The sequence below is a fragment of the Anas acuta genome, chromosome 23 (assembly GCF_963932015.1).
Source record: "Anas acuta chromosome 23, bAnaAcu1.1, whole genome shotgun sequence".
Taxonomy (NCBI): Eukaryota; Metazoa; Chordata; class Aves; order Anseriformes; family Anatidae; genus Anas; species Anas acuta.
In genome coordinates, this window is record NC_089001.1 from 2,421,629 (window position 1) to 2,449,251 (window position 27,623).

At 48.0% G+C, this 27,623-nt stretch overlaps 1 protein-coding gene across 19 annotated transcripts in view; it reads right to left on the reverse strand.

Moving 5' to 3' along the window:
- GRAMD1B (GRAM domain containing 1B) overlaps positions 1 to 27,623 on the reverse strand; it is a 150,252-nt gene that overhangs the window by 30,812 nt on the left and 91,817 nt on the right. For 14 of the 19 annotated variants that reach the window (XM_068659496.1, XM_068659501.1, XM_068659499.1 and 11 more), the window contains one exon: positions 678 to 888. In XM_068659496.1, the coding sequence (XP_068515597.1) occupies positions 678 to 888 (211 nt within the window). Of the gene's footprint in view, positions 1 to 677; positions 889 to 4,096; positions 4,119 to 8,120; positions 8,364 to 15,925; positions 16,528 to 24,332; positions 24,706 to 26,156; positions 26,415 to 27,623 lie in introns of those variants that run through there. The other 5 variants (XM_068659498.1, XM_068659509.1, XM_068659502.1 and 2 more) reach the window with 5 other exon arrangements.

Consider the following 27,623-nt stretch of genomic DNA (forward strand, 5'->3'; position numbering starts at 1 on the left):
GGTTCCCCAAACTTGAAGCCCTATTCCTCTGAGTATGGCAAACAAAGGCTGATATTGGTTCTAAGACCATCTGTCAAAAGACATAATACTTCCCTAGGGAAAATAGCATCTACCCAGCCAAGATTTCCATGGAGTTTGTCAGACAGTTGTAATACTGCACCCGTAAAAGTCAACGTGCAGAGGACTGGCAAACTGATTTTGTGCAATTTAAACCTCATCTCAACACGGGGCTTAGACAGGACTGGAGAAACGCATGGACCCTTCGCAGGCTGTCTGCACAGAGGAGCCTTTATTTCTGTCATGACCCTTCACGATCCAGTTGATAAAAAGTGATTGCAACAGCTGATTTTCAAGGTCTTGCTTAAAATCACAGAGCCTTCCAAGGAAACAGGGCCTTGATTGCAAAAAGATTAGCCTACCAAAGCCATTACGGAGCTGCAGTACAAGCCATCAGCAATTCCTGGACTGAGTTCACTGAAAGGATGATGGAGGTGCACTGAAGTCTGACCTACCCAAACAGCTCCCAGTTAGGAGAATTTTCAGAATTATGATGGGGGAAGAAGGAGAAGAGTTAGCCAGAAGTAAAAAAGGCACTGAACAAAACCAGTGTACCACACTAGAGTTTAGAGCAGAGGACAAATGTACACCTTGACCAAAGTTATTTGCTCATTCCTCACCTTGGAGTTCTTGGCCCCACTGCGGCCTGACTGAGAGGAACAGCTCCGCTGTACACCCTGCTCCGGCGTGGAAGGGGATTTGTCTGATGAGTGGTCTGAGCCTTTTTCCACCATGGTGTCTCCTTGGGAGTCCTGCGGTGTTGGGGACCGAGAGCGTTTGCGCAGGATGGGGGAGCAGGCAGGCGTGCTGCGGTTTGAGTTACTGGCAGTACTGCAAAAAGAAAGAAAGAGAACAAGTGTTAACCTTCAGCTCAAAGAGAAAGCAACTGCACCCTCCCTTGAGGTGAAGCATTACCCACAGATTTCTCCAGTACAACAAAAGATAAATCTGGCTTCCTGAAGCAACGCACCCCATGCCACACTTGTTACTGATCTCCCCAGTAAAATCAGGCAGTAGACAGGCATCATTTACTGGTGGCAGAGAGAACTTCAGCTGCCTGTCAGTGTCTTTTTCCACCCACCTTTCAATTGATCTGCCCACAGAGAAATTAATGAGAAAATGAACTCATTCTCTCCTGTAAGGCTCTGAGATGTTAAAATGATGATCTGAGCTTAGAAAACCTACACTTGTGCTCAAGAACAAGGGAGATGTCAGTGTATTTGCGACATAGTCCCACCCCATCCCTCCTTTACTTTTTATATCAGCAACTGTGCCCCTTCTTAACAGCATGCGCAGAAACGGGATCTTATCTTTTAGGAAACACTCCATTAAAGGTCATCAAAACCCTTGGGGCATTGGGAGGGGAGGCATATGGGACACCAGTCACAGACAATGCAGTCATGGTTTCCTGTACCAAATCATCCTTTCCCACACCAGTTAGAGCTGGGGATGAAAATGTTTTGCCGTAACTTAAAAGCTTTCATGGTTTGAAAAATAAAAAAGTTAAAAGAAGAAAGTAAAAAAAATACCCCTTTCATATCAGGGCAAAAGCAAGACCTTTCAGAGATTTACAGAAATCACAAAACATTTAGGGGAATGGAGTTTCTCTTCCCTTACCTTCAGCCAATGCCCTAACACCTAAACCAGAAAGCCAGTTACATACGTATTTATATAGAACAGAGCAGCAATCTCAGAATAAGACAGGAAAAATCAGATTTCCCAACTGTTCCTTCTCCTTGATACCTTTTTTCCTGCCAGACTCCTCAAAATACCACATGCTGCATCCATTTTATACTGGAAATGTTACAGTGCCTGCAACAGTTTAGGTATATCATGAAGTGAAATTACCAGGGTCTTTTTGGCTTATTAAAACGTACAAAAGTATCGGGTTTCTTCCCAGACTTTCAGCTGTTCCAGTTAAAATGTGTATTTCGCTCTTTCTGCTCTCCTGCTGCTACTTTTCCTGGCTAGATTCAAGATGCACAGTTTTTAACAACCCAGCATAGTGGCATCTACATATACCAAGCACTATCACCAACCATGTGCACGTGGTGCTGTGCATATGGCACTAAATCCTGCAGCTCATTAGAAGTACTTCCACGGATGAAAATGATTTTGAATTGCCATTCCTATGGTTATTAAGAACTCCAGATCCTGAGGCTGCATTGCTCCTGTTCGTGGTGTGTAATTGCTTATCTGGTGTTACAGCAAATTTCCTAAATCTTGCCCCAGCACGCTTGACTCAACATAAACTGATTTGAGAGGTCCCCAGAATTACAAGACTGAATCTGAACCGATCGTTCCTGAGTCACATGTCACTGCACTAGATTTGCTTGAGCAGACATACCAGTTTCTTACTACAGCTCAACAAAACTTGAGTTTTTCAAGCACAACCTCCTTCTTGTTTTCAGTTTGTGGGTGTTCACACACACAAGTTTCACTCTGAGTTTCAGCTTCAGCCAAGCTGAAGCTTCAAAGGCCAAGTCAAATTCAGTCACAGCCCTGCTTGCCTGTAGGTTACAATTATGAAAGTGCAATGAGTTTTGCCTGTTACTAAAACACAAATAACTTGTTCAAAATGTGGTACAGAAGCACCACATGCGTGTGAAATTCAAGATGCAAGCCACTAAAAAGTTTGGTACTCTCACCCAAGTTGTGATCACATGAGAAATGAGACAGATTTTGCCTTTTGTGGGCTGCAATAAATACGTTAATACTTGCTTCAGTATGCACTCACACACAGATGTGGAAAATATAGTCTTGGTTCTCTCACTCTGAGCACGATGCATGCTTCAGAGCCGCCTTCAGCTCAGGTCCTGCTAGGTGCTGTGCAGCCATGGAGGCCAACTCAATCTGATCACTCAAGGACTCGCAAAGCTCCTCCGGTGGGTTTTTCAGGCCTGGCTGAGTAACCCATGGCGCTGCAGCTTCACAGGAGCAGCATCAGCACTGAGTAGCTTAAAGCTGGCACGTACATGCTTGCCCAGGCTCAGCTCGCACTGCCACAGCCGTACGCTTCGGTGCCAGCTCTGCCAAGCGGAATCTCTCCAAGCAGACTCTGGCTTTGAGTTTGTTTTCCACTCACTTAGCATCTCCTGCCCGCTTAAAAAAACTAACTCCATCCGTATAAATCGTGTTAGGTACACGGGGATCATCACCTTTGCAGTGACAGGAACAGAAGAGAGCTTTAAGGGTGCCTTCTTCAGCTGTCTCCTAAGTCAGCAGCCAAGAGCTGATCAAACACAGGAGGTCCAAATCCTCCTCCTCCTATCTGATGGCCGGACAATGTGGAGTGTTTTTCACAGCAAGGACTCTGCCGGTGCGTGCACGATGAAGGACAGGAGGAGGCCATGAGAGATGAAGGACAGGAGGAGGCCACTCAGGCAGCCGCTGCCGTGGCGAGAGTGGGCCCAGCAGCAGCCCCCCGTGGCTCCATCCTGCTCACCCCCGGCCCTGAGCCCCTCAAAACTCGCCCTGCTCCCGCTCCGTCCCGAAGCTTGAACCCGACCCAAGGAACAGCCATGACGAACGCTTGCTGCAGTTGCCATAGTGACCGGGGCCTGCAATTGAACCAGGAATCAACGCCTGAAATGCCAAAATGGCTTGACCCACTTCGAAAAAAAAAAATAAAATAATGGTAATAAATAATGCTTTACAGAACTAATTGACCAGAGAGCATTCAGGGCCCCCCACACCCCTGCAGCGCAGCCTTTAGTAATGCACCGCATCGAGGCAGGCACAGAGCACAAACAAGCCCAGCCGAGAGGCGGCCCCAGCTCCTAGGGGGAACCCCCGCGTGGAGCATGTGAAGCAAAGCACCTCGGCACAGCACCTCTCATGCCTTGGGGCTGTACCATGTCTCACAGAAACGCCTCATCTGACAGCTAAAAATAACATGTGCAACAGCAGCGTGGCTAGGAAGGGGCCAAGGCCTTCAGCTACATGGAGGATGATCAGCCCTGAACTGAGACCAAAGTTTGTCCACCCTACCAGGCCCTCCGAAATGACCCACCACCGTCCCTGGGCTCAGGACACGTACCTTGCAGTAGGTCTTTCCCAAGCCACTCGTGCAGCAAGGCTCAGCCCCAGCCTCCGCACACCAGGGCTCGCAGCTGGGGCCGTGCTGTGCCGCAGCAGCTCGGGGCTCTCCTCGCAGGTAGCGATCAGCTCAGCTTAAGACACTGAGCAAATCCATTGCAATCTCACAGCTGCAGAACGTGAATATAGCCAGTCGTAATCGCTATGTTACCAAGTGCACCAAAGGATTTGTAAGGAGGGCAGCTCATCTGAACAAGTGCAGTCCCAGCCACGCAGCGCTCCCTGTTTCTTTGTGATCACCAGCTTCCCAGAAGGCAGAAACAGATCCGCGACACCATTTCCTGCAGCATATTTGTAACCCCCTCAGACTTCCTGAAGAAAGTCCTGATCTGGAAAGCTAATCGCAGCCTCCAAGATTGCCACAGCTCTCCAAAGAACTCGCTTCAGCAGAGCACAGCTGCCGAAGGTGCCCGTACCTCCCTGCACCACAGCACCCACCTGGCCGTAAGCTCTTCAAGGCCCAGAACTGTTACCAACAGCACTGCAAATGCTGGGCTTAATTCTGCAAAGTGCTGAGCACTGCATCCACACACCAGCAGAGAACTTAAGCGTATATTTAGCTCTGCGTATAGACCCACTGAAACTGAGGGTGCGAACAAAGCCAAGCCTGTGCTTTCCCACTTTCCTGAGCAAGACCGAAGGATATCCTCCCGCATAAAGCAGAAGTGTACTGGTGGAGCCTGGAAAAGGGCAGGAAAAGCACAAGGTCAAAAAGGCACCTCAAGCCTGCCTGGAGTACAAAAGGAGTTAATTCTCCTCAGAAAGAGCTAGTAAGGGGGTTAATTAGACGCCTACAAAGATACTTCTCTGTGATACAGTCTGATATCACTGGAAAAAGATGAGGTTCAGAAACTCATTATGCAGTCTACCAAACAGCAAGCAGATGGTAACAACTTTTGGTCATCACCAACCTACAGGCGCTTCAAATTGATAATCTACGAATGAAAACCCCCATATATCCCTGGGCTTGCCATTGCTCTATTGCCAAGCCGTAACAAAAGGCTATACTTACATTACATCTCCCAATAAAAAAAAAGATAAAGCATTAAAGCATTAAATGAAAAACCAATGACAATGGTAGGGCTGTACAGACAGTGAGCAGTGTTTCGTGCCAATTGCTTTGAAAACAATAGCAGGAGTATACTTTCTGCATGCTTTTTAATTTTAAACCAGAAGTCCATCCTTGTCAAAGCATTACTCTGATTATTTTGAAGTTTCACAGAATGGTTTCTTCCTCCTATGACATTCAATCGCACGCTTACATATTCATGAGATAAAATTAACACAATTATTGTGCTTCAGGGGATTAGCAAATCACTGCAAGTGTTAGGAAGGAATTTGACTTCTGCACATATGCAGCACCGCAAGGTTGGCCAAATGTATTATTAACAATGTCATTGTCTTTCTCCGAATCATCTGATACTGGTTACCACTGGAGACAGCCTAGCGATTCTGATGGACAAATGCTCTCATACCGTACGGAAACTCCCACTGTGCTGTTTGAAACAATCCCTCCACCGCTCCCTTCCTACTTTGAATTGTTACAAAAATTCCAAGAAAAAAAATTGAAACATGTTTTCTAAATAGAACAAGACAGATCTTAATCATACTGTCCAATAATACAAGCGGCATATGTTAGAGAGGATCATTAATCTGCAGAGAAACAAAAATGTGTTATAAATTATATTCTAAACCTCTTCATCACCCACAAATTAATATGGTTACATTTACTCTGCAGGGAGACAAACCACACAGAACAAAGTACGATGAATAATAAGACGAAAGCTGGGAAGCAATAAAATGGAAATAATGCAAAAAAAGCATTCCACATCCCCATGAAGCTGGCAGCACGTGTGCTCCAGAGCCAGCCCTGGTGTGGTCACCCGCAGGTCACTCAGCCTGCAGCTGTACCTCCAAAAGAGGAACAGGCTAGGGCTTTGTTTCCTCTCCTCCCCATCGCCACGACAATGGCTCCTGTAATTAACAGCAGGAATTGCAATATCTGATGTTGTCTTCAGTGCCTTGCATGTCTCTTCAAGGGAGAGTAAGAAAAATGCAATAATCATGCATTTTTATTGATCGTTAGCATTCGCTAATGATGAATATCCATACGTGGTTTTGGATGAGGGCATGTGTGTGGTACCGCTCCTGCATTACCTCATGAAGAGCACAAACATTCTTCCTTTCTGCCCATCTCCTGCTATCACTTCAACCACCTCAGAGAGGCCTTGACCCCCAGCACAGGTAGCATCCTCTTTAACACAATCCAGTCCTGTGGCAGGGGGTTCACAAATCACAAATAAACGTCTGGCGTACCCACACACCACATCTCATCAGTGACAGGTGGGGGTATAAAGGGATATTGTGTCTCTCAGGACTGGAAGACAAAGCTAGAGCTCTGCAGCTGCCCACTCACTCCTGCTGATCATCAGCTTTCAGGAATTAATGGAAGATGATGCGATCTCCAGTGCTGGGACCAAACTGATTTCTTTTGCTCATCCCTTGGCACTCCATCTTTTTACCATTCTGAACACGACAATGCAACAATTTCACATCCCCTCACCCTGATATCCTCCACGCAGTCTCTCTCTCCTTTGCTCTAACCATGCAGCAGCACTGTCCAGCTGAAAGTTAAAAATAGAGAGGGCCAAGGGCAGCAGCTGATACCGAGAAGCGTCACAAACCATCAGTGCAAGAGACACACATGCAGTCCTTTGTCCCCAGGCCCTGATTCAGGCTTGTCCCCACATGGCATATGCTCTTGCTTTATCTCCAGCTTTCTGGCTTTCAGTGGCAGGGGCAGTTGGGGATTTCCCTTGGCATAATGTTGGGCATCTGGAATTATTGCACCGATGAGATTTAATTTAGAATTTCCTTCTATCCTACCGAGCCAAAACCACAAGCTCCATTGTAAATCTACCAGCTTCGAAAGGAGTTGTCCTGAAGATGCACGTGACTAACGGAGCAAAGAAACAGGGATACATTCTCTTTCCTGAATCAGTGATTTCCATGATGGACAGCATGATGCTAGGCACCGGTAATCTAAGGAGAAGCAATATTTTTAGAGAATGGGGATTCATCGAATTCTCACTGCCCATAACTATGCAGAGTGCAACAAGCCCTCAATTCCTGCTGCTGTCCCCTGCCAAAAAAAAAAAAAAAAACAGCCACCTGTATAGACTCTGGAGGACAGCCTGATAAAAGTGGCAGAAAACAAATTCCATCTCTCCCCATCAGCGCAAACACATCAACACAGAGAGGAATGCAAAGCAGACCCAGGGCAGCAGCGTGCATGCTCCGAGACCTTTATAGAGCGAGGGAGCACATGGGCAAACAAATACACCATATTTCTGCAGCAGCTCCAGCTGCCCTCCGGTGAGGGTGACGCAGCGCCAGTTGAGCCCCCTTCAGCCCCCTCCTGCCTCTCTCCATCTGCCCAGATGCTGGAGAGCAACATCTGCCCCTTGGGCCGGGGGGGATGGGGCAGGCAGGAGGCGCAGGGGGGAAGGAGGAGGGGTGAGGGGAGCCACGAGCAGCCATCAGATTTGATCATCGGCTGCTGCAAACAATCGAAAAGGCTGCTTTAAGCAATTCCGCTGCAGGAGCGGCAGGGCGCATGCATGGGGGAGAACAAGGGAGAAAGGAATCGGGCTGGGAAAGGGAAAAGAAACGGAGCATCTCTGCAACATGATGTCACGCCGTCTGCTTTCAAGTCCCCCGAACAGAAAGGAGCAGCAGCAGCAACCAACATGGACTCCAGATTTAATCTGCCTTGAAAGCGCACGTCTCGGGCGACAGATTTGCTCAGCAAACCTGCGCTGAGCCCGGCACACGCAGCCCTGGGGCTCTGTCTTTCACACGCAGACATGCACACACGTACACGGGCGCACGGCCGGGGACCGCAGGCAGCACGGAGCGGAGAGGAAGAGAGGCAGCAGCAGAAGGAACAGGAGAGTAACACTAACCTGGTAGCCATTAGGGACCGTAGCGCGGCGCGGAGCAGCTAGGAATTCATTCATTCATGCACTTGTGCGTGGCGAGGGTGGAGAGCGAGGGTGGGGTGGGAGGGAGCTCACCCCTTGCACCATGGCAGAGCCCTTCCTTGGGGGAAGAAGGGCCGTGGGGTGCTCACGGGCACCCACAGCCCTTTCTCCCGGCCGCCTCGCACGCTGCTCGGGTGCCTGCCATGGCTCGGCCTCTCGTCTCCCCCCGCCCCGCTCTTTGTGCTTATGATTGTTTGTGCGGCTCTGGCGAGGGCTGGGAGCCTCTCCCCTCGCTGCTGGCTCTTGCACACACGCTCCTGCACGCGCACACACGCGTGCGCGCGCGTGCACGCAGCCAGTGGGCTGCCGCTTTACATAACGCGAGCCCCTTCACGCCTTCATTAGCCATCCCTGCCCCAAGGGAACAAACTGGGAAGGGAGAGAGCTCACGATTTTTCCCCCGAGCAACCCCCGTTATACCTGTCGTTTTTAGGCGCTGTTCCTAAAGTTGGGCAAAGCCTACAAGTTAAGATCCTACAGGTTACAAAAAAAAAAAAAAAAAAAAAAAATACGCTTGTCCTCCCTGCGTGCACACCGGACCGTTCATATGTGTGGGAGAAAGTTTCGAAACCTGTAAGCGTGTCGATACAAGAACGGTCAGGAAAATTAAACCCTAATTAACCGGCAAAGTGGATTATCTAAACTGAATTAAACACTGTGAGGGCACATTCAAAATTAAGGTGGCCTCAACTTAATTTGGCTTACTTCACCTAGGAAGCTGATTTGGTTTAATTTTTCGTGCCTCCCCCTGTATAAACAGGCCTGGGGTTTTTAAAGAAATACACTGAGGGAAGTTTACAACTCTGCTGAAGCATCAGTAAATGATGCTTTGGAGGAGGACACACACGCCGCTGTATGCCTCCACTGCTGCTCAGGGGCATCTTTGTGCCAGAACACGAGGAGGGTCCCAGTCCTTCTCAAGGGCTCTTCTAGTCCAGCATAAATTCTGTAGGGTGAAGGATGAAAAAGAAAGCAAAACAACACGCAAGGTTGTACTTTTCCTTCCAGCAAATGAAATCAGACCTTGTCTGCACAAGGAAATGGTGCAGAGCTGCCCCAGAACTGGTTCCTGTAGCAGCAGCACCCTTGGTTTGAGGCACAAGTGTCCACGGGTGAAAGTACCGTGTCCTTTGGGGCTCTCAGTGTGCACACACTTTCCAGCATGGCCAAGCCTTACAGTGTACCCAGAGAGGTTCCTCTACCAGCTGGGCTCCAGCAGTTTAAACTTCACACCTCGTGACTCTTCTGTTCCTCAGCAGCCTCTGCAACCGTATTCTCATCGCCTACCTTGAAGGTTTGAGAGTTCCCTGTGGTCTAGAGCATGACTCAGAGTACCTAAATCTGGAGTCAATGGCCACACTTAGATGCTGTGAGTGACCCCATGGGGACTTTCTGCTCCCCACTGCCAACGGAAGGAGCCAAAGCTAAAGTTAAGCGATGTAAACACGTGCTGCTCTGCCTGCTGCCTCCTTGTGTTGCATTTTACCCACTCCAGACACTGAAACTGGGCTGAACATTTTCTCTTCTCTCCAGAATCAGTCACAGCTTTCAGCGCTAACGTCCCCAAAGACCATCTCTCCAGAAGGCTGATTATCCAGCATTTCACTATAAACAAAATCAGTGGAGGTGCTCTGCTCCGAATAATCAATGATCTGCACCAGCAGACATGCCACTGTGCAGTTCAGACGCTGTGCATGACTTTAAACTGAAAACATCATCAGGCACCTATCTGGATTGGGACAGTGCACCAATACCACCAATTTTTTAATATTACTGAAAGAATGCATGCACACGTGCATGCACTCCCTGTGTATAGGCCACTATTTTAACAAATGCACTGTATCATTAACAGAATAATCAGCTTTATGTTAATTTTGTGATATCCTTCTTGGGACCAAGCTTGTTACTACACCTTCTCCATTTACAGTGCTGCCAATCAACAAGTGTCCAAAACACATCAACTTTCATCCCAAACATAAAGTTGGCTTACAAAACCTAACTTCATAAAAGCAAACCTGTTTTTATTCCTCTGAAACCTGTTTTATTCCTCTGATTCCATTAGCACACATTTGTTCAGGTTGTGTTCCCAAGGATTTTTCTGCGCTTGTGAGGAAAATCTTTTGTTAAAACGAGACAGTAAAGTTTTTCATATAATTATGTGTTTACAAGCATTTGAGATCTATCAAGAGAATCAAAAATAGGCCTTAATACAATCACAAGAACAGACAATGGCATTTGTCACTTCACCCAGTACCATCTGACTTCAGACTTTATAATTCTGCAAGTCCCAGAGTTTTCTACCTCTGTGGAAACCCATCTTTAACAGGGTAAGTTGTACTGCTAAATAACAATGAAGAATTAGTGCCAAACCCTGCACCATCTTGTCTACACACACTGACCTTTTGCCAACACAGACCTCTCCAGTTTTGCAGAGAACCAACTGATTTTTGGTTCAAAGGACCATGTTTCAGTGTTTATTGGTAAAACAGGTCTATGAGTCTGTTTTGCAACTGGAGAAATCAACATGCAGCAGTCTTGGGGTCCTCACCAAAGCATTTAAAGAGGAGACAGTGGCACTGAATCCATTCAACACACACAGCAGGTCAAGGAATGACAAGCTTCAAATGTTCACCTGGAGGACAAATTAGTAATACTGGCTAACAGAAGTGCAACAGTACCAAGTGCTGAAAGCTGAAGCTAGACAAACCGAGTGGATGAGAGAGGTGCATTGTTGGATGTAAACAACGCTAACCACTGTAACTAATTCTTAAAGACTAGATTATCCGTCTGTGGAAAACAATATTAAGCAAGGCTTTGTGTTTTTCTAAATTCCGTTCTGTACCTCAAGCAACAGTCAGTTCAGGCAGTTCTTACACTTTGCATTCCCCTTCAGAGGAGGTATCTGAATGGTCACGTTTTGTTTTATGTTTTTGTCTATGATTTTTTCATATTAATTTTGCATGAAAATAGCTGGAAGTGCGAGTCTCTGCCTCTAAGCCTTTGGGTGTGTTTGGTCTGAATGACCATGAAGGTTTGAATGAGATTCAGTTTTGCAGTGGTCACAAGAGCTCCACTGACCCAAAGGCTTGTAGGAAATTGATTATGATGGCTACTTCTGATCTGGAAGCACATCAAAGCTCAAAGAAGGTCATGAAGTGGTAGGATAGGTATAGCACACAAGTTTAAGACCTACCCGATCTTCAGACAGACAGGATAAAAGAAGAATCCAAAGAAAGTTGTGCTTCCACAAGCACTGTAAGAGCAGTAGTAAAAATGCAAGACCTACTTGGAGAAAAGCTGCTTAAGCTTATCTGGGGTGGAATGCAAAAGGCAAAGTTCTGGGTGATTTGAAAAATCACACGACACTTCACATGTTTCAGGAACTTAATTACATCTGCAAAATTCAACCAAGAACTCTCAGAAGGAGAAACACTCTGGGTATGTTTCTGGCTCTTTACAGCACCATTCATGTCACTACAAAGACACGTTTTCTGGTGCTTTGATAACACTGCACCAAGAAGAGGATCTCTAGGGGCCTTTAAGGAAGCTTTTGAGCTTCCTTAAGCTACCAAGGCAAAGCTGCCAGTTCCCACTTGGTGCAAGAGTTGCAGAACTCATTTTACATTTTCTGGTTCTGCCTGCACGCACCTCTCTCAGCCCTTGCCCTGGTGCTAAGGAAGCTGACAAGCACTAGCACATTTTCCTGGTAGGACAGCTTAGGAGGCCTTGACTACTGAGCTATGCAGGGCACAACATGGTCTCACACCACAGCCCAAATACCACAGGACTACCAAGCCCTACAGAAAGACGGAAACTCCCACGTCAGCAGATCTCCAAGTGCAGGCACGTGTACCTGAGGCAATGCTCAGGCAAGAGCCCGAGCCGCACCTGTAGCACCCACTGGGCTTGGTGGCAGGGCCGGTTCCTGGTGTGCCCAGCCGTAACACAAGCGTACTCATACATTTTACATCCCTCAGGTGAGCGGAAACGACGCACTGTCCAAGTAATTAAAGCCCAGGACTGACAACAGATACACGGGAGACCGTCCAGGGCCTGCACATCCAACGCCTACAGAGCAATACAGGTGGCTGAGGCAAACTCTGCATCCAGCTGCAGCAGCCTCACTCTCCGTGATCCACTCCACAGATAAAGAAATAACCAGCAGTCCTGCTGCACAGCGTCTGAGAACAGTGAGCACATGGGTTTGAAAACAGGCCAGGCTTCTCATTTCTCCTTCCCCAACAATTCCTTGCCCATTTACTTGTTTTGAAAACTTGAAGCCATTGAGACAGTTTTTCCCCAACACCTCTAATTTTCAGCTGAGTTCAGCACGGAGCCAGGGACGCTTACGCTTTCACAGTACTTCTGGCTTTGTCTTCAGAAAGACGTACCAGAAATCTCAAGAAAGCCTGTCCTCGGGGGATACTCAGTGCAGCGCTACAACCTCAAGATCTGCAAGTAAGATTAACAGTAATGGATAACCAGCGCACCTGGATGGTAATTAACGTTGTGCACATATTTAATGTGTTGCTCATACTATTGTTGCAGCACAGAGGCTGCTTTTCTCCTTGACACCCTCGTTACTGTAAAGGTGTGGACTCTGCTTTTGAATGCACGGCACCGCGCAGGCTCGGTTCTGTGGCTGGGCCCCGTGGTCCTGGTTTGCTCCGACCACAGAGCATCCTGCCAGCCTCCAGCACACAACGCAGGTGCTACACTTCACACCCCACTATTCTCACCCTATTGAGCAATAAGGAGCATTTCCAAAACTCTTCTCCCTCTGCAAAAAATGGGCTCCCAGGCAGGTGCCAGATCAAGCAAGTGTCTGGATAGAGTACTCTGAGCTGCCAGCAGTGTTTTCACGAGCAAGATGCGGTGGCTGCGAAGAGCACAGGGACTCCTACAGTATGGGGGAGGGAGGAGGCAGGCAATCATGTGCTCAAAGGCATGGGGAGGAAGAGGGGGAGGAGGAGAACAAGGAGAGAGAGAACAAAGTGTCAACATCTTAACTGGGACACACAAAGAGCCAGTTCTTACTAAGAACTTAATCCAGGATTAACAAGAGGTCAGCTACCTCTGCAAGGAGACTGCACTAAAAGGAGCTAATTAGCTCTCCTTAATTGCACAAAAGGAACCACACAGAATTCAGGCATTCAGGAGCAGCAGATCCCACCTCACCCAGGAAACAGAGCCCTACCTGTTGTGCTCAGCACCACGCTCCGACAATCAGCACGTGGAGAGCCAAGAGCAGCAGAGTTGCAACGATGTCAAGACAGAGCGTGTGTGGAGTGAGGTTCAGCATCAAGAAGAGAAGTGTTTGAGCGAGAGCTGGAGCCTGGGCAAGCAGGACAAACATTTTCAGCATGGCCAGGACCTTTCTAGACACTTTCTTCATCAGCCACTGCTGTCAAATGTGGAATTGCCCAAGATCCCTGCAGGAACACTTTCATAAGCAGTATTATCCATGAGGATGTCTACTGCACTGATAGCCCTTTTCGCTTCAGCGTGGTACCTGCAAATGCAGAGGGAAGGAGCAACAGGGGAACCTGTCAAGCTTTCTCTGTAGGCCCAGCTCTGCTCTGTGCACTGAAACCAAAAGAATCGCATCCCAACATAGGCAGGTATTGCATCCTGGTCAGGACAAACAGCCAGAATAAAGCAAATTACAGACTGATCGCAGAGAGGCAACAGCTCCCAGCCTAGAAACCACTGGGTTGGGATGATGCAGTGAAACAGACTGCCTGAGCTGTCCTCCCACAATTTCTGTCTTTAATTTATAATGAAATACTCAAAAAAATATTATCTGTGAATTATGTATTTGCAAGACTGCCCCAATTGCTGATGTGACAGAGAGATACACAAGTTATGCAGCTATTATGTCACGCCAACCTCTCATATGCCAAATTTTGAATTTCTGATGGTTTACATGTCATTAAGGGCAGAACTGTAACTTCAGAATGCTTTGATCAAAATTTCCGTTGAAACATCCCCGTACATGCTGATCACCTGCAGAACTGACTGCAATATTTCAGTGAAGGAAGCACTGAAACGCTGAACTTTCTCAAACTGAAGACAGACACAAAAGCAACGCATTTCTTAAAAAATTCCCACATCACTTCCTTAAGCTACGTCTACGCTTTTCTATCCGTAAGTCCCCTGCCAACTTCTGTTTGATACTAAATCCATCTCTTTTTTTTGCCTCTGAAGCCATTACACGTTCTGTTCTAGTGTGCTAATGATAAGCTGTTGCATATTTTACTCCAGAAGCACTTGGGCTGCACTGACAGATAATGCATACAGCAGTCAGGGTACTTGAAAACGAAGATTAACAAGCACATCAATAACAGCAGCAGCAGCCTCTGAGCTCAAGCACTAATAAAAGTAACACCAGCATTTATTTGTTCCATAGCACCATGCTGAGGGCCGGCCAGCTTGCAGACAGACAGAGCCCTCACCCTGAGGAGCTACATTGCAAGACTTCAACCCTGCAGTGAAAAGCATGAGGACAAGAGGCTGTACTTGTTTCAACCTCACTGCACTTGAGGGAGTCACCTTCGGCTGCTAGGGCCTGAGTGCAGCCCAGCTGCAAGAACTATGCCCAGTTTAAGAGAGGATGAAGAGAAAAGCAGGACAGCAGGTTAACCAATGTAACAATATCATACAAAGACAAATAACAATAGAAATGGGGGGGTCAGCCATTAATTACAGCTCCCTATGGAATGATTACACTACTGCCTCCATTATCTGTGTGTCTTTCTTCTCTTATCTCTTCAGGACCGAGTTACATATCACACCATTGCACCTTGAGTTACACCGAGACTGTAGCCAGCATGGGATGAGCAGCAGCAGAATTTCTCCTCAAACCCGGTGCACACAAATCCCATCCTTCGGACACCACTCTGAACGCCAGAAAGCCACATCCATCTCTGCTCCCAGCAACGAGGCAGCAACCCCTATATGTGCTGTCCCTAGGCAAGCTCAGCACAAAGAGAGAATTCCCTGACATCTGGATAAAGCTTCAATAGCTGCCATTGGAGAGAGCAAAATGCACATCAGCTGTTCTGTGCCAGCGGCTGGGCTACACCCAGTCTCCTGGTACAGACATGCCCCACTCGTTCAATCCGCTCCGCTCCCTATAGCACGCTGCACTGAAGGGGAACAACTCAAACCCGTGAGCAGATTTATTTAAAAGAAGGAAAAGGGCACTAAAAGAGTGCAATCTTTCTTCAGCATCAGCTGGTGCAGCATGCGCGTCTGTGTCATGTAATACCACTGCAATTACAGCAGCTTCCCCATTTGTCAGCACTGCTCCGATCCCTATATCCCAACCAAAACCAGCCTCCTAAAGCCTTCCCCAATCCCTGCTTTCATCCCTCCTGAACCACCTCTGATCTCCTCTCCTGATACCCACTCAGACACACTGCATTCATCCCCACTCTCACTAATTGACTTTCTTAACCTCGCTTGACCCTTTCCTCCAGGATGGTCTCAGATTCCTGCAGTCTTCTGCTGGCCTCACCCAGAAACCCACTACCAGCCCTAAGCAGCCACCCAGTCCAGCCCTTATTGCCACGAAGCCTGGACATCCACAGGAGTCTTGCTCAGCTTCTCCCCCCTCAGCCCCAGCCCGAATGCTCTCAGACAAACCCTCTGTTTCCCCATCCCAGCCCCGCAATGCGTCAGGGCATCCTTGTTCCCGAAGCACCCAAACACAAACACAAAGGAACCTGCATCCGCGGGAGAGTCCTCCTGCCTGCCTGGGAGATGGCAAATGAAGAGCTAGAGGCTCGCATCGCCACCTGTTAGCACATCGCATCTCCCGGGGCGCAGCTGCGTGTCTTCCCTGCTCCTCTGCTCTCCGAAACCACCATTCAAGCTGCAGACAGAAGCAGTTCTGCTGGGGGAGAGGTCGTTACAGCACACACGAATCTCCCTGCTCCGATGCATTTTATCTTCTCGAAAGTAGTTGACGAGAAGATTCCCCGCTCTGATAACGGCTTGGCATGGCTGAAACAAAGCCTTCTTTGCAACTTGCCACCAGCTCTGGCATCCGAGCCGGCTGCTGCCCACTGGAACGCCGAGCACCCACTGTCTCTTTAAGAATGCCCCGCAGCCCACATCACCAGCGCCTGGTTTAACCCTGGCTGCTCCTTGCTCTGCACCGATGACAGCTCCGAAATGCCAAGGCTGCCTCAGTTTTGTCCTCCCCTGCTCCTACCCACTCGATGCGTTGCCCTGGCACAACCTCGCCGTACCCCTGCCCAGCCCCGGCATCCCACACCTTGTCGCAGGGACGCTGGAGCAGCGCTTTTTTAAACACCCTGCTGTAAAAAGCACCAGGGAGAACTTCTGTGACGACAAAGGAGCAGTCAGCACTGACCTAAGCATCCTAACCACCTCTAAATTCAACTTCCCTACTCCCACAAAGCACTCTCCTCTGAACACTTAGTCATTTCTATGGACACACCGACTCCTCGCCCTGCGGAGGCATCGGGCAGCCTCTCCAAGCCTTCCCAGGCAAAACACGAACCATCGACTTCCCCGACACAGCAGCAGGCAGCGCAGCCAGCAATAGGAAAAATATTTGCCTTCAACACATGGGTATTTCCAAATAGCAGCTCTTTGAAAGGCCATCTTCTACAGGAAGGTTAGAAAATGCAGAAGGTAACAACGTGACTCATATTGAAAGTGTGTATCAACACGCACAGAAAAACCTGGATACACACACATAGAGAAGCCTGTCTCACAAGGAAAATAAACAGACTGTGACTGATTCTCTTCCGGGCAAAGCATGCAGAATATCCTGCCACTGCTCTTGTTCTTGTACCTATTCCAAACTGGCATTACAGGGGCAAAAGGAGAGTGTGTGCATCGAGCCACAGAACTGAAAAGCAGGAAAGCAGCGCAGCTTGATGGTGTGCAGGGTACGAGCACAAAGCAAATGAGATGTGCTCCTGCAATATGATAGAGGAACAGCAAAGACTAATGTGATTCAGAGCTGCACAGTCTGATCAATCATAGCTCGGGGAAGCTGATGAATATTTGCTGTGAACGATCAGTTAATTTCTCCCAGGAACTTCATTGCAGGGGTGCCATATAATCAGAAAGATGTTCTTGCACAGGAGTAAGCTCAAAGGAAAGCAACAAAAACATCACATTATTCAGGAGGCTCATTTATGAAAAGACACTTGAAGAGTAAACAAAGCAAAGTAGTCAACAAATATTTGAAGAATGTAAATACCATGGAGAAAGGGAAGCCGTCTTAAAAGATTTTATACCAATGAGCAATGAGATGAAAGTAAATGAAGGGGAAAAAACTAGGCTGAAGGCAAGGCGTTGCAGTCAAGAGAACGAGAGAAGCGGTATAACCCTTTCCACTTGTCATGTTTCTAAACAGCACTGGGTAACCATTAATAAAGGCACAACAAGGAATCGCGTGGTATTGGCAGAGGCACGGATCAATGACTCAATTGCAGTCTTTTTCTCTCTTAATTTTGCTTTCCGTCATTTTCCTAATAGGCAGCAACTCAGTCCAGTAACTTTTTGGTTACTGCTGTTTCCTAGTGATACAAGAGCCCTTAGAAGTCTACATTCGGTTGGATAAGTGTTACGGCTGTCTAAGCATCACAATTTAGAGAGTTCTTTTGCCTTGCTGTGTTAGCAAGTCACTTGCAAAACCTTCCAGTGAAACGTATCTGATGATTCTGAGATTCATGAGAGAAGTCTTGCAAAGCTCCACCTAAAACTGTCTGAAGTTTTTAGGACTGTGAATCTGGGTTGCGATCCTTCAAAGAACAAACGTCCTTACTACAATTATGGTGTTTACACTTACTAGCAAGACATAGACATAGGTTGCTTTGGGGCAATCTGGATTCAACTTGTGACTTTGGGCAAGTCACGGATGAGAAATGCAGGGGATGTAGTAGGGTGGTTTGCATCTCTGATCAATACAGGTTGCTCTCTATCGAGCTTTTATCAATACAGTTTGTTTTAAGCTATAACATTTTTTAACTCACCCGTGCCAAGCTTCCAGTAGGGAAGTTTTCTAGTACACATATTCTAATAAATGTTAACTGTACAATAGCCTTTAACCTCTGTGTGCGTCACCTACAAACCAAGGCTACTACTAGCACTTCCTTTTTTCGGCCTTTTGTCCATCTTGGCCTTAGAGGCTGGAAACTCTTGAGGACACAGATGGTCTCTTAGGGTGCACATGAAAATCTCCTAATGCAATGAAGACTTATTTGTAAGACCCTCTCTCATTTTAAAACACCACAATCTTAAATCCACTTCCAAAATCAGTTCTGCTATTACCTGCTGTCAACCTGAAACTCAGAAGAATCCATGGGGAACCTGTTCGCCCTGTTGGAAAGTTTGGAAAAATAATATTGCAGGCATTTGAAGCAATGCTGTAGTTTCACTGCCTTGACCCAGCCACTGAGCATTGGTCAGACTCTGAGCTCCAGCTCTCAGACACAAACCTTCTTTCAAGGCCTTAAGATAAGGAACAGTTCATGTCCCAAACCTCATTCCTAAAATGTATGTCAGAGTGAAGGCCACCATGTCACCACACTGTTTCTTAATTGCTGACAGATCTGAAAAAAATAAATGGCAGTTCTGAAGTCTGCAAACCCACAGTACCCAATCTCCTGAGAAGCAAAGGATACTTCTTTCAGACCCATGTATCTGCTTCATTTCTATTCATAAAGGGTCAGAAATACACCAAAATTACAGCTCTAGCTTTCCACCAGCTTTCTAAAATGCCTGTCTCCAGGGCAAGCCTTTTAATTCACAGCATTTCGTGAGCCTTTTAATTCACATCACTACACCAGCGAGGAATGAAACCTTCCAAACGATTCCTCTGGAATCCTTGGACTTTACCATCTCTTCCTACTGTCATTTAAGGCCAGGCTTGTTTGCTGGGCATTGCATTTAAAGAATGATTCTAGTTAAAGAGAGAGTTGTTCTCTACACCAAAGATAAACAAGTCGTTTTTCCTCCTCCCCCCACAGCTAATTTGGTGCCTTATATTATGTGCATACGTGGACATTTTTTTTTTACGTTACCACATCTTTGCTACTCCTGAATATATACCTCCTCCTTTTCCCCTAAATCAGTTTCATTCAGCTTGTTTTCTCCTCCATCTTCCTCCTTCCAGTTCCAAGGCCTGAAATTAGGTGTGGTCAAACCACATTTCTCCAAACCTGATATTCCAAGTGGTTTGAAATTATTCAAAATATATACCCCAAATACATATCTCCTCTTGCCACCAAAATAAAATAAAATAAAAAACCCCCAAATCCTTCTTTCTCTGCTCCCTTGCCATATGTGTAGAGCGGCTGTGACACCATCACATGATGTTAGCTTAAAAAAGGCAGAACACCTACCCCCAGGTCCCTTGGCTAGCCAGACAGCATTTTGTCAGGAAAAATGGTTATAAAGAGAAAACCACTGCAAAAAGGAAAGTATAACACCAGCACAGACCTAAAGCTGGCCGAACAGAAAGCTTTAGTAAAGCAGAAGCTCAGAGAAGGCTCCATCATCTTGCATTCAGCACGTGGCTCTGAAAGAGCACAAATAATATAAAGGAAATAAATAAGGAAAAGAAAAGCTACCAATTTATGCAGAGCATTTGTTTTAGTCTTTATACTTGGATGCTGTTATTGCTATTATACCTCAATTTATACCATTCACTTTTAGCAGACTCAAAATACCGGAATTAACAGTTACCGTGCGTAATAAGTATCAATTGCCAACATAATGGTAGTCTGCTATTAAACTGCACTTCAAACCCAGGGCTGAAATCAGAGGCACGCAAAGAAAGATTCAAGAATAAACCTGGCAGCTGCTTTAGTAGGCCACAGGAACACCACCAACCAGCTCAGAGTAGGGAGTGAAGAAGACTCCTGTTCCCAAGGGGGATTTCAGTCGGCAAATGTGATTAACCAAAAGACGTCTTGACCGGGATGCTGATACCATGCCACAAGAGCTCTGCTGGCAACGCTTGGCTATTTAAGGCTCTGACCTTGCCCATTTCCTGAATAGAATAACCCTGATCGAGCAGAAATTGTAAATCTATGAGCGTTTCCATTTACTTCAGTAGAACCATTAAGTCAGGCAGGATGAATCACACACAAATTGCGGCACAGCGTTCACCATGCCCCTTCTAGCACTTGCCACACGTAAATATCAAACTGCTTCAGTGGGAGGAGCGGGCTGGCGTGCCCCATTCTGCAGGCAGGGAAAGTGGGGCAGAGGCATGATCATGACACAGCAGGGACAGATCCAGGAATAAAACTGGCCTCTCCCAACTTCCAGCTCCAAAAACCAGGACCTTGCTTCTCATGTAAGGAACTGAGCACTCAGACAGCACATCAAGAGTCTCAGCTCCACATTTAAACCTCAACAGAAGTAGCCATTATCTGCTAAATGTTATCCATAAACCCTTCGTGACTGCATTTACCTCCTTCCATGCTTTTTCCCCCTGCATACGTGAGGAGAAGACTCTCTGGAGAAGCCACGCTGCAGCCTCATTCATCTCAACTTAAGGCCCTGAGCGAGCAGCGGCGGCAGAATTGCAGGACGGTTCTAAGCAGTTTGCCCTTCACTTGACATTTGCAAGGCTGCTGAAGGACTACACAGACAGCAAGCTGATTTTACCATCTGAGAAGCAGAAAAGGGAATTTTTTTGAATGAAACAAATGACTGGAATTAGCCAAAATAATCTGGAGCTCAAGGAGAAATCTGAGGGAGAGATGCTGGGTGCTCGCAGCACAGCTCTGCAAGGCGCAGCATCTTCACGGCGTACGTCACGTTGCCCTCAGAGAGGTTTCAGTCAGCATATATATACCAGAGAATAAAATGTTGGATGTTTATCCATTTTTGAGTCAGAATCCGATGCCAAAAGCACACCACATAACAAACAAAGACACCCTAAAGGATAGGTTCTGCAAGTCTATCATCACACAGAACGAGAGCAAACCAAATCTCAGATCAAAGGTTTCACAATGACTCAGTCAGTTTTTCTTCAAATAGTCTACTTACACTGTAATTTATTTTATTTCTTTACTAAAATAGTCACTTCACTTGTACTTTATACCATATTACTACTGAAGGTATTAATTCAGCGTGGCAGTGTGCAGGCCAGGACACAAACTGGAAATGAGCCGATCTTGGTTCTATTTCTGGCTCGGTTACTGACTGTGAGTACAGTCTGGCCATGTGAATTGCATGCAAGCTTTTTCCTTGACATTAGTGCACTTGGACTAGGCTCTTAACTGCTTACTATCACTTCCCACTCCTTGAAAGCCCGGATAAATTAGCACCAAACCTGCCGTTAATCACTTTATTGTGCCATGAGGCCATTTACAAAATTGATCTCCCAACACTGTTCAAAGTTCTTCAACTCACCTGACACACCACAACCTTTGTTCCTGCTGAGAGAAAGGAGCAAGGCTGTGCCTTATGGTCACGGGTTCAGTCAAATTTTCAGAATATTCTGGAGGCAGGGAGAGATGCTGACCTATTAATATGGTTCCCTCTTCCCACCGCATCGACAGCAAATGGGAATGTTCTGATTCCTCGGATCCGCTTGCAGAATGTATAAAGAGGGAATGAGGGATCGCTTCTTGCTTCCAAATGTTAGAGCCATATTTATAACTTACACGTATGTGGGTCATCTTTGATAGTTGTTGGGGGGGAATTATCAACATCTGTTTCTTCCTTTTGAATAAAAAGCACAGAAAAAAAAAAGAAGAGGTAGAAGCAAAAGACCTGGTGAACATGGAGCACACCAAAACAGGACAGTTTAACCTGTAACATGAAGGTCAAACACACATGTGCACAACGGCACAATTATGCAATGCCAGCTGAACTCCTCTCCTAGCCTTCTCCAAAAAATCTGAGGAAGAACTGATTTTAAAATTCACCTTTACTTTGCACTGCAAAAGAACTAAGTTCATTTTCACTGCACGGGGTAGCTCTTTAAGCCTCTGCAGTATGGATATGAAATTCAAAATTGTTTATGTAGCATCATGTCACTCTGTAATTAGGGAGGCGAGAATCCTGGACACCCAAAACCCACATTTGTCAGGTTAATGTAAAACAGCAAGAACAAATTCTCTGTAACTGAGAGAAGCATTCCTGCTTTCTCTGCTTCCCTACCCTGTTATTTCAGCCTCCGAAGAAGTTGCAGGACTAGACTAAGGACGAAGCCACACAGGACTGTCACGACAGCTGATGAAGACCCTCTCCTCTCCTCCCCTTGGTACCCTGACAGAGCCCCTCGAAGAGGCAGGTGTCCCTCTGGGTCTGGATACAAAGAAGCCCTCAAGTGGCTGCCTTACAGCATGCATAACTGAGACCGCCTAACGTTAATCTTCACTGCTCCCTGACATCAAACAACTGCTAATTTTAGCTCTGCTGTTCTGTAACCCTACCTAGTTCCCATCCCACCCCCACAACTATATAATAGATCCTTCCTTCAGATAAGTAGGGTGTTGGAACACTGAGAGGTTTTATTCTCACCCACAGGCACTAGCAGAAAAATGAATTACAGATTTATTTTTAGGTAGAGCCTTTGGCCTTTATTTTCTCCGTGGGCTCCACAGAGCAGGTCCTGGCACTCAGAAATATTCCAAGCAACAGACGAGCACAGGCAAGGCAGAAGGAACCAGGAAAGAAGAAAACTCCCAGGAGCAGAGTTTTGCTCAGCATCCTATTGATGGGATGTCAAGATGAGCTATCAAGTTCAGCTACCAGCTTGCTTTTGTCCCTGAAAGACATCTTTAGTCAACTGATTCTTATTTTGGGGGAAGATTCACAGTAGTACCCATCTACGCTGGATTAGGAGCTCCCCAAATTGCTGATGAGGAAGCAGAGTATTAGTGAGCAGGGCTGCGAGGGAAGGAGAGCCTGTCCCCCTGTCACAGTGCTTGCCTTTCCCAAATTTCAAGCTCAGGGCCTGGCTTGTTACAGGCATGCTAAGGAGCGATGCGATAAGGTTGAGAGCAAAAGTTCTCTCTCACAACACTGTGACGCAACATGCGACTGTGTTAGAGTGCTGTTATGACATGAAAATGACTCATGGAAGCAGGACATTAGGCCCTGACGAGACAAAGGGACATTATCGCGTGATAAGAACGTACCCAGGAACTGTGCTATCGTTTTTGGTACCAGGATGTTGCACCGTAACAGTGGGATGCTGCTCTGGTACATCAGGGCCTGGTGTCATGACACGATACAGCCCGGTTCTGATGTCACGACGCTGTGACGGGTGCATGTCAGGATCCTGCGGTACCGCAGCGCTCCGTGGCAGCCCGATGACTCCGTAGCACGCAGCTACGCCGGGATCCGGCGCCAGATGGTGATGAGATCATTTTGGGCAAAATTAGGTGACGGACTGCAGAAACGCATGACACTGTGTTAGAGCGCAGCAACGCTGCCTTGTGCCAGAGCAGGCTCACACCGAGACTCTGGGGTGGCCGGAGGGCCCCCGGCAAAATGCACAATGTCACCTCGTGCAGCTCAGCACACGAACCGAACGGGTCCAAATGCAGGCAAGAGCATGCGCATGTCCTCATGGCCAGGGAGGGCTGCTCCTGCTGGCAGCGTTCTGGCCCTGTGCTGCTGCCCTTCCTGGTAGAGAAAGAAATCCTGTATCTGTCTGAGAGCTGCTCCGTAAGGAAACCTGCGTTAACCCCAGCAGTGCCATCTAGGACTGCAATCACCACTTCCAAAGCAAGGACCAACAGATCTGTTGGACGTGCTGTTTTTCTTAGATAAATACTAACCCTATAAAGTAATTCATTACGAGTATTTGAGGCCATACGACCCACACCAAGATATCCTAACCAAGACAAGCAGCAGAGAACTCTGGGGTCTGTGCTCAGACCCGTGCTCCTCTAGAACCACACCAAGGCATCCAGCAGTGACAAACGCATGCACACAGGTGACCGAGGGCTTAAACAACATCCGTAACTCACCCTTTGGTGCCCGGACACTGCAGCACAACAAAGTAAATAAAACTCTGTGTCAGCATCCCAGACGTCCTTTAGGAGGAACAGAGCAACCACCGCAAAGATTCAAGATGCTGTACGCTGTAATTAAATTAGACAAGCAATCCAAATAGTTCACCTGTTTCCCTGGGATTCTGATGAAGATGTAGGGGGGTGCTGAGGATGCAGGACAAGCAGGGTTCATGAGCACTCTTCCATGTTTGCAGGAGAGCCAGAGGAGCTGCTCAGGTCCACTACTGTGCTTGCTGCCTGACCCCGTGCAGCCAGGGTGGCTCAGAGCCCTGAGCACCTCGCAAGGAGCCCGCGGCAGAGGCAGCCCAGAGGGGAGAGCGTCACCTGCCGAAACGCCGCGGCTGCTTCACCCGGTACGTCAGCAATCCGATGGGCCCCATCCAGCTCCCGCATCTGCCAGCCTCGCTCGCTTAGCTCTGAAGTCCGAGCAGATTAACGGAGCGGCTCCGACACCGAGCGCTATAAACGCTGCGATGGAACCGGGTGCGCCAAAGTGCTCCGGTTACATGAGTAACAAACACGTCCAGCGCTGCTCGTGGGTAGGCAGAGAGCTGAATGCAGCAGGGTGCCATGTTATTGCAGATGCACGCGATCCCGGCATTTATAACACACGCTCAGCTTTCCCAGTAGTACGCTGAGCTATTATGCAACCCGTCAGCCCAACAGCATACCACATGAAGCAGCAAATCAGTGCTGGAGTTGGACTTTTTTTTTTTAAAAAAAAGGGGGGGGGAATTATGTATTATTTTCAAATGCTAATAGTGATGGTTTTTGTATATCCTATATTGCATATGGTTGTGTACACACAGGCTGTAACTGTAATTAAATAAAAGACAAAATTACAGAAATTACAAAAAGAGATGACCTATTGAGTCATCCCTGGCTCTAGTCCGTCCCCTGGGGCTCAGTACAAGATGCTTCCTAGTGCTGTGCCGTAGTGCTTTTTTTTTTTTTTCACAGAAAAAAAAAACAGCAACAATAAATAAAAGCAAACAAGAAAAATAACTTCACTGTTTTCTCACACTTTACAGGCAAGGATCTCAAAGTACTAAATTTGAACTGATGTGAAACAGCAGACTTCAGGGAGAGGCTGGTATTCCTGCGATTGCTTCCTTTTTCATTATAGGGAAAAAGGATTAGGAAAAAGAAACAGGCCTTTGTGTCCTTCTTGTCATCCACTTTGCAATTTCAAACCAAATCACAAAGTCACATTCCACCGTGGACCCATTCCCATCTGATAAAGTTCTAATGAAATCGATTTCATCTTAATAATTCAGAGACTATTTACTGCAGCTAAATAGTTTTGACATACTCTAGATTTCATACGAACCTTTGCCGGCCGAGTTTATTAGATACGTTACATGCATGGAAACATCCACATACATTATATATGTAAATATTTACCCACCCATGTTGGATACGTACCCCTATTAAAAAAAAAAAAAAAAACAAACACATTGCCATGCAAACATTTGATATACACGCAGCTTTGTTGATCACCCTGCACCCACACACCCTCCCTCACTGCCCGCTTGTCCAAACCCCCCGAGTTCTCCCCCAAAACACCCGGGAACACCCCAGGAGCAGCTCTGTCCCCCGGGAAGCCCGGAGCTCCCCTCCCAGCCCCGAGCCCCCAGCCCCTGCAGCCGCCGGGTGCGGAGCATCCCCAGAGCAGCACCGGAGAGGAGCAGCGAGCAGAGGCCGCTGGGCGCAGGCAGGACAGGAGCCCTCACACCCCCTTCTTTTGGGGGAAGACCCCCGCGTTTGCTTTTTACCCCGTGCATCCCCGGAGAAGAGGGGAGGAGAGGGGCCGGCTGCGGGCAGGGCGCAGCGCCGGGACCCCCGGGCGCCTCCCGGCGATGCCGCAGCCGAGCCGGGCGCCTCCTCCCCGGGCTGTAAGGGGCATCCTCGCCCCCTTTTCCCCTCTTACCAGGCGAGCTTGAAGCCTTTCATCAGTACGGCCGCCGCACGCCGCTGCCCGCGTCCTTGGCTGCCCGCTGCTCGCTCCGCAGCTCCCAGGACATGGTGCGGGAGCCCCGGCCGCCCAGCGCCCCCCGGCCGGCGCCGAGCCCCATGCACCGAGCCCCCCGCGGCGGGGCGAGGCCGTCTCCCGGCCCCGGGGCCCCCCCGGGGTCCCCTCGGTGCCCCCCCGAGCGGTGCAGGGCTCCCCGCACCCGCAGCGCCACGCAGGGCCGGCCCCGGCCGCCCCTCGCTGCTGCTGCTGCTGCTGAGCATGTGCGGCGGCTGCCGGCCCGCCCCCGGCTTGGGGGGGACCGGGCAAAAGCCCCCCGAGGGTTGCCTGGGGTTGCCACGGCCCCCCCGGGGTCCTCGGTCCCGGCCCCGCAAGAGGGGACACGGAGTCGGGGTGCGGGAGGGGGATGCGCGCTGCTGCGCCCCGGCCTGGCACCCAGGGGTGCTGTGCATCGCCCCCAAGCCCTGGGGTTAGTTCATTCCCTCTAAAGGAGCGCCCTGAAACGATGGGGGGGGGGGGCGGAGGGGGGCGAAGCTGAAGCCACAGCCCCCCCCCCCCGCTCCGAGCATCCTGAGCATCCTCAGCAATTCAGCAAAATTCAGCCGTGACAGAGGAAAGATACCAGCTAGGTGAAAGGGAAAGATGATAGTAGCTTAAAACTTTCCTAAAACTGATTGTCATTATTTTACACAGTCATGGTCCACAGCTAGAGAGACCATATCCCTGTCTATATTTCCTGTCAGAAGGGAATGATAGAGAATCGGCCCCATAAACCCCTAACCTCCCCTTTGTTCCCCTCTAACCGTGGGTACGAGTCCCAAGGCTCCTTTCTGCCCTACAAAGCTCTCTGGGAGCATTGTCCTCCATACCCGAGGACAGTGATAACATGATGTCCACATCACCTCCACGAAGCAATAATGTGCTTCTGCATGGTGCTCAAGAACAGCACCAGGCCTTTTTTTTTTCTGAATGAAGCTCCTGAATTGTGATCAGAAGCCAACAGAAGCCAACTTCCAGTTCTGAACTGAGCTGGAAATCACTGTTGTAGGGCTTTGGACACCCCAGGGCATTTCAAAATCACAGATGAAAGGAAACAGGAGCACAGCAAGGGGGCTGCTGGTTCAGAAATTGTGCAGGTGACACTGAAATGTCATTCTGGGGAGTTGTAAAATGGAAAATTCATCTCTGTGCTAATAACTCCATGCAAGCAGCTCCCCAAACACTTGTTCCATCAATCAGTACCACGCTGATGAGTGCATCAGCCAGGGCAGGACATCCTCCAGCCCCAAGCCCCTGCAGGGGCAGGCACAAAGATTTGAAGCAAATGCTTGAAACAAAAGCTTGAAGGGTTTGGTTTGGATGTAAACTTTGCAGCATGCCTTTTTATTCCCAGCCAACTTAGCCATAAAGCTGGGCACATGCACT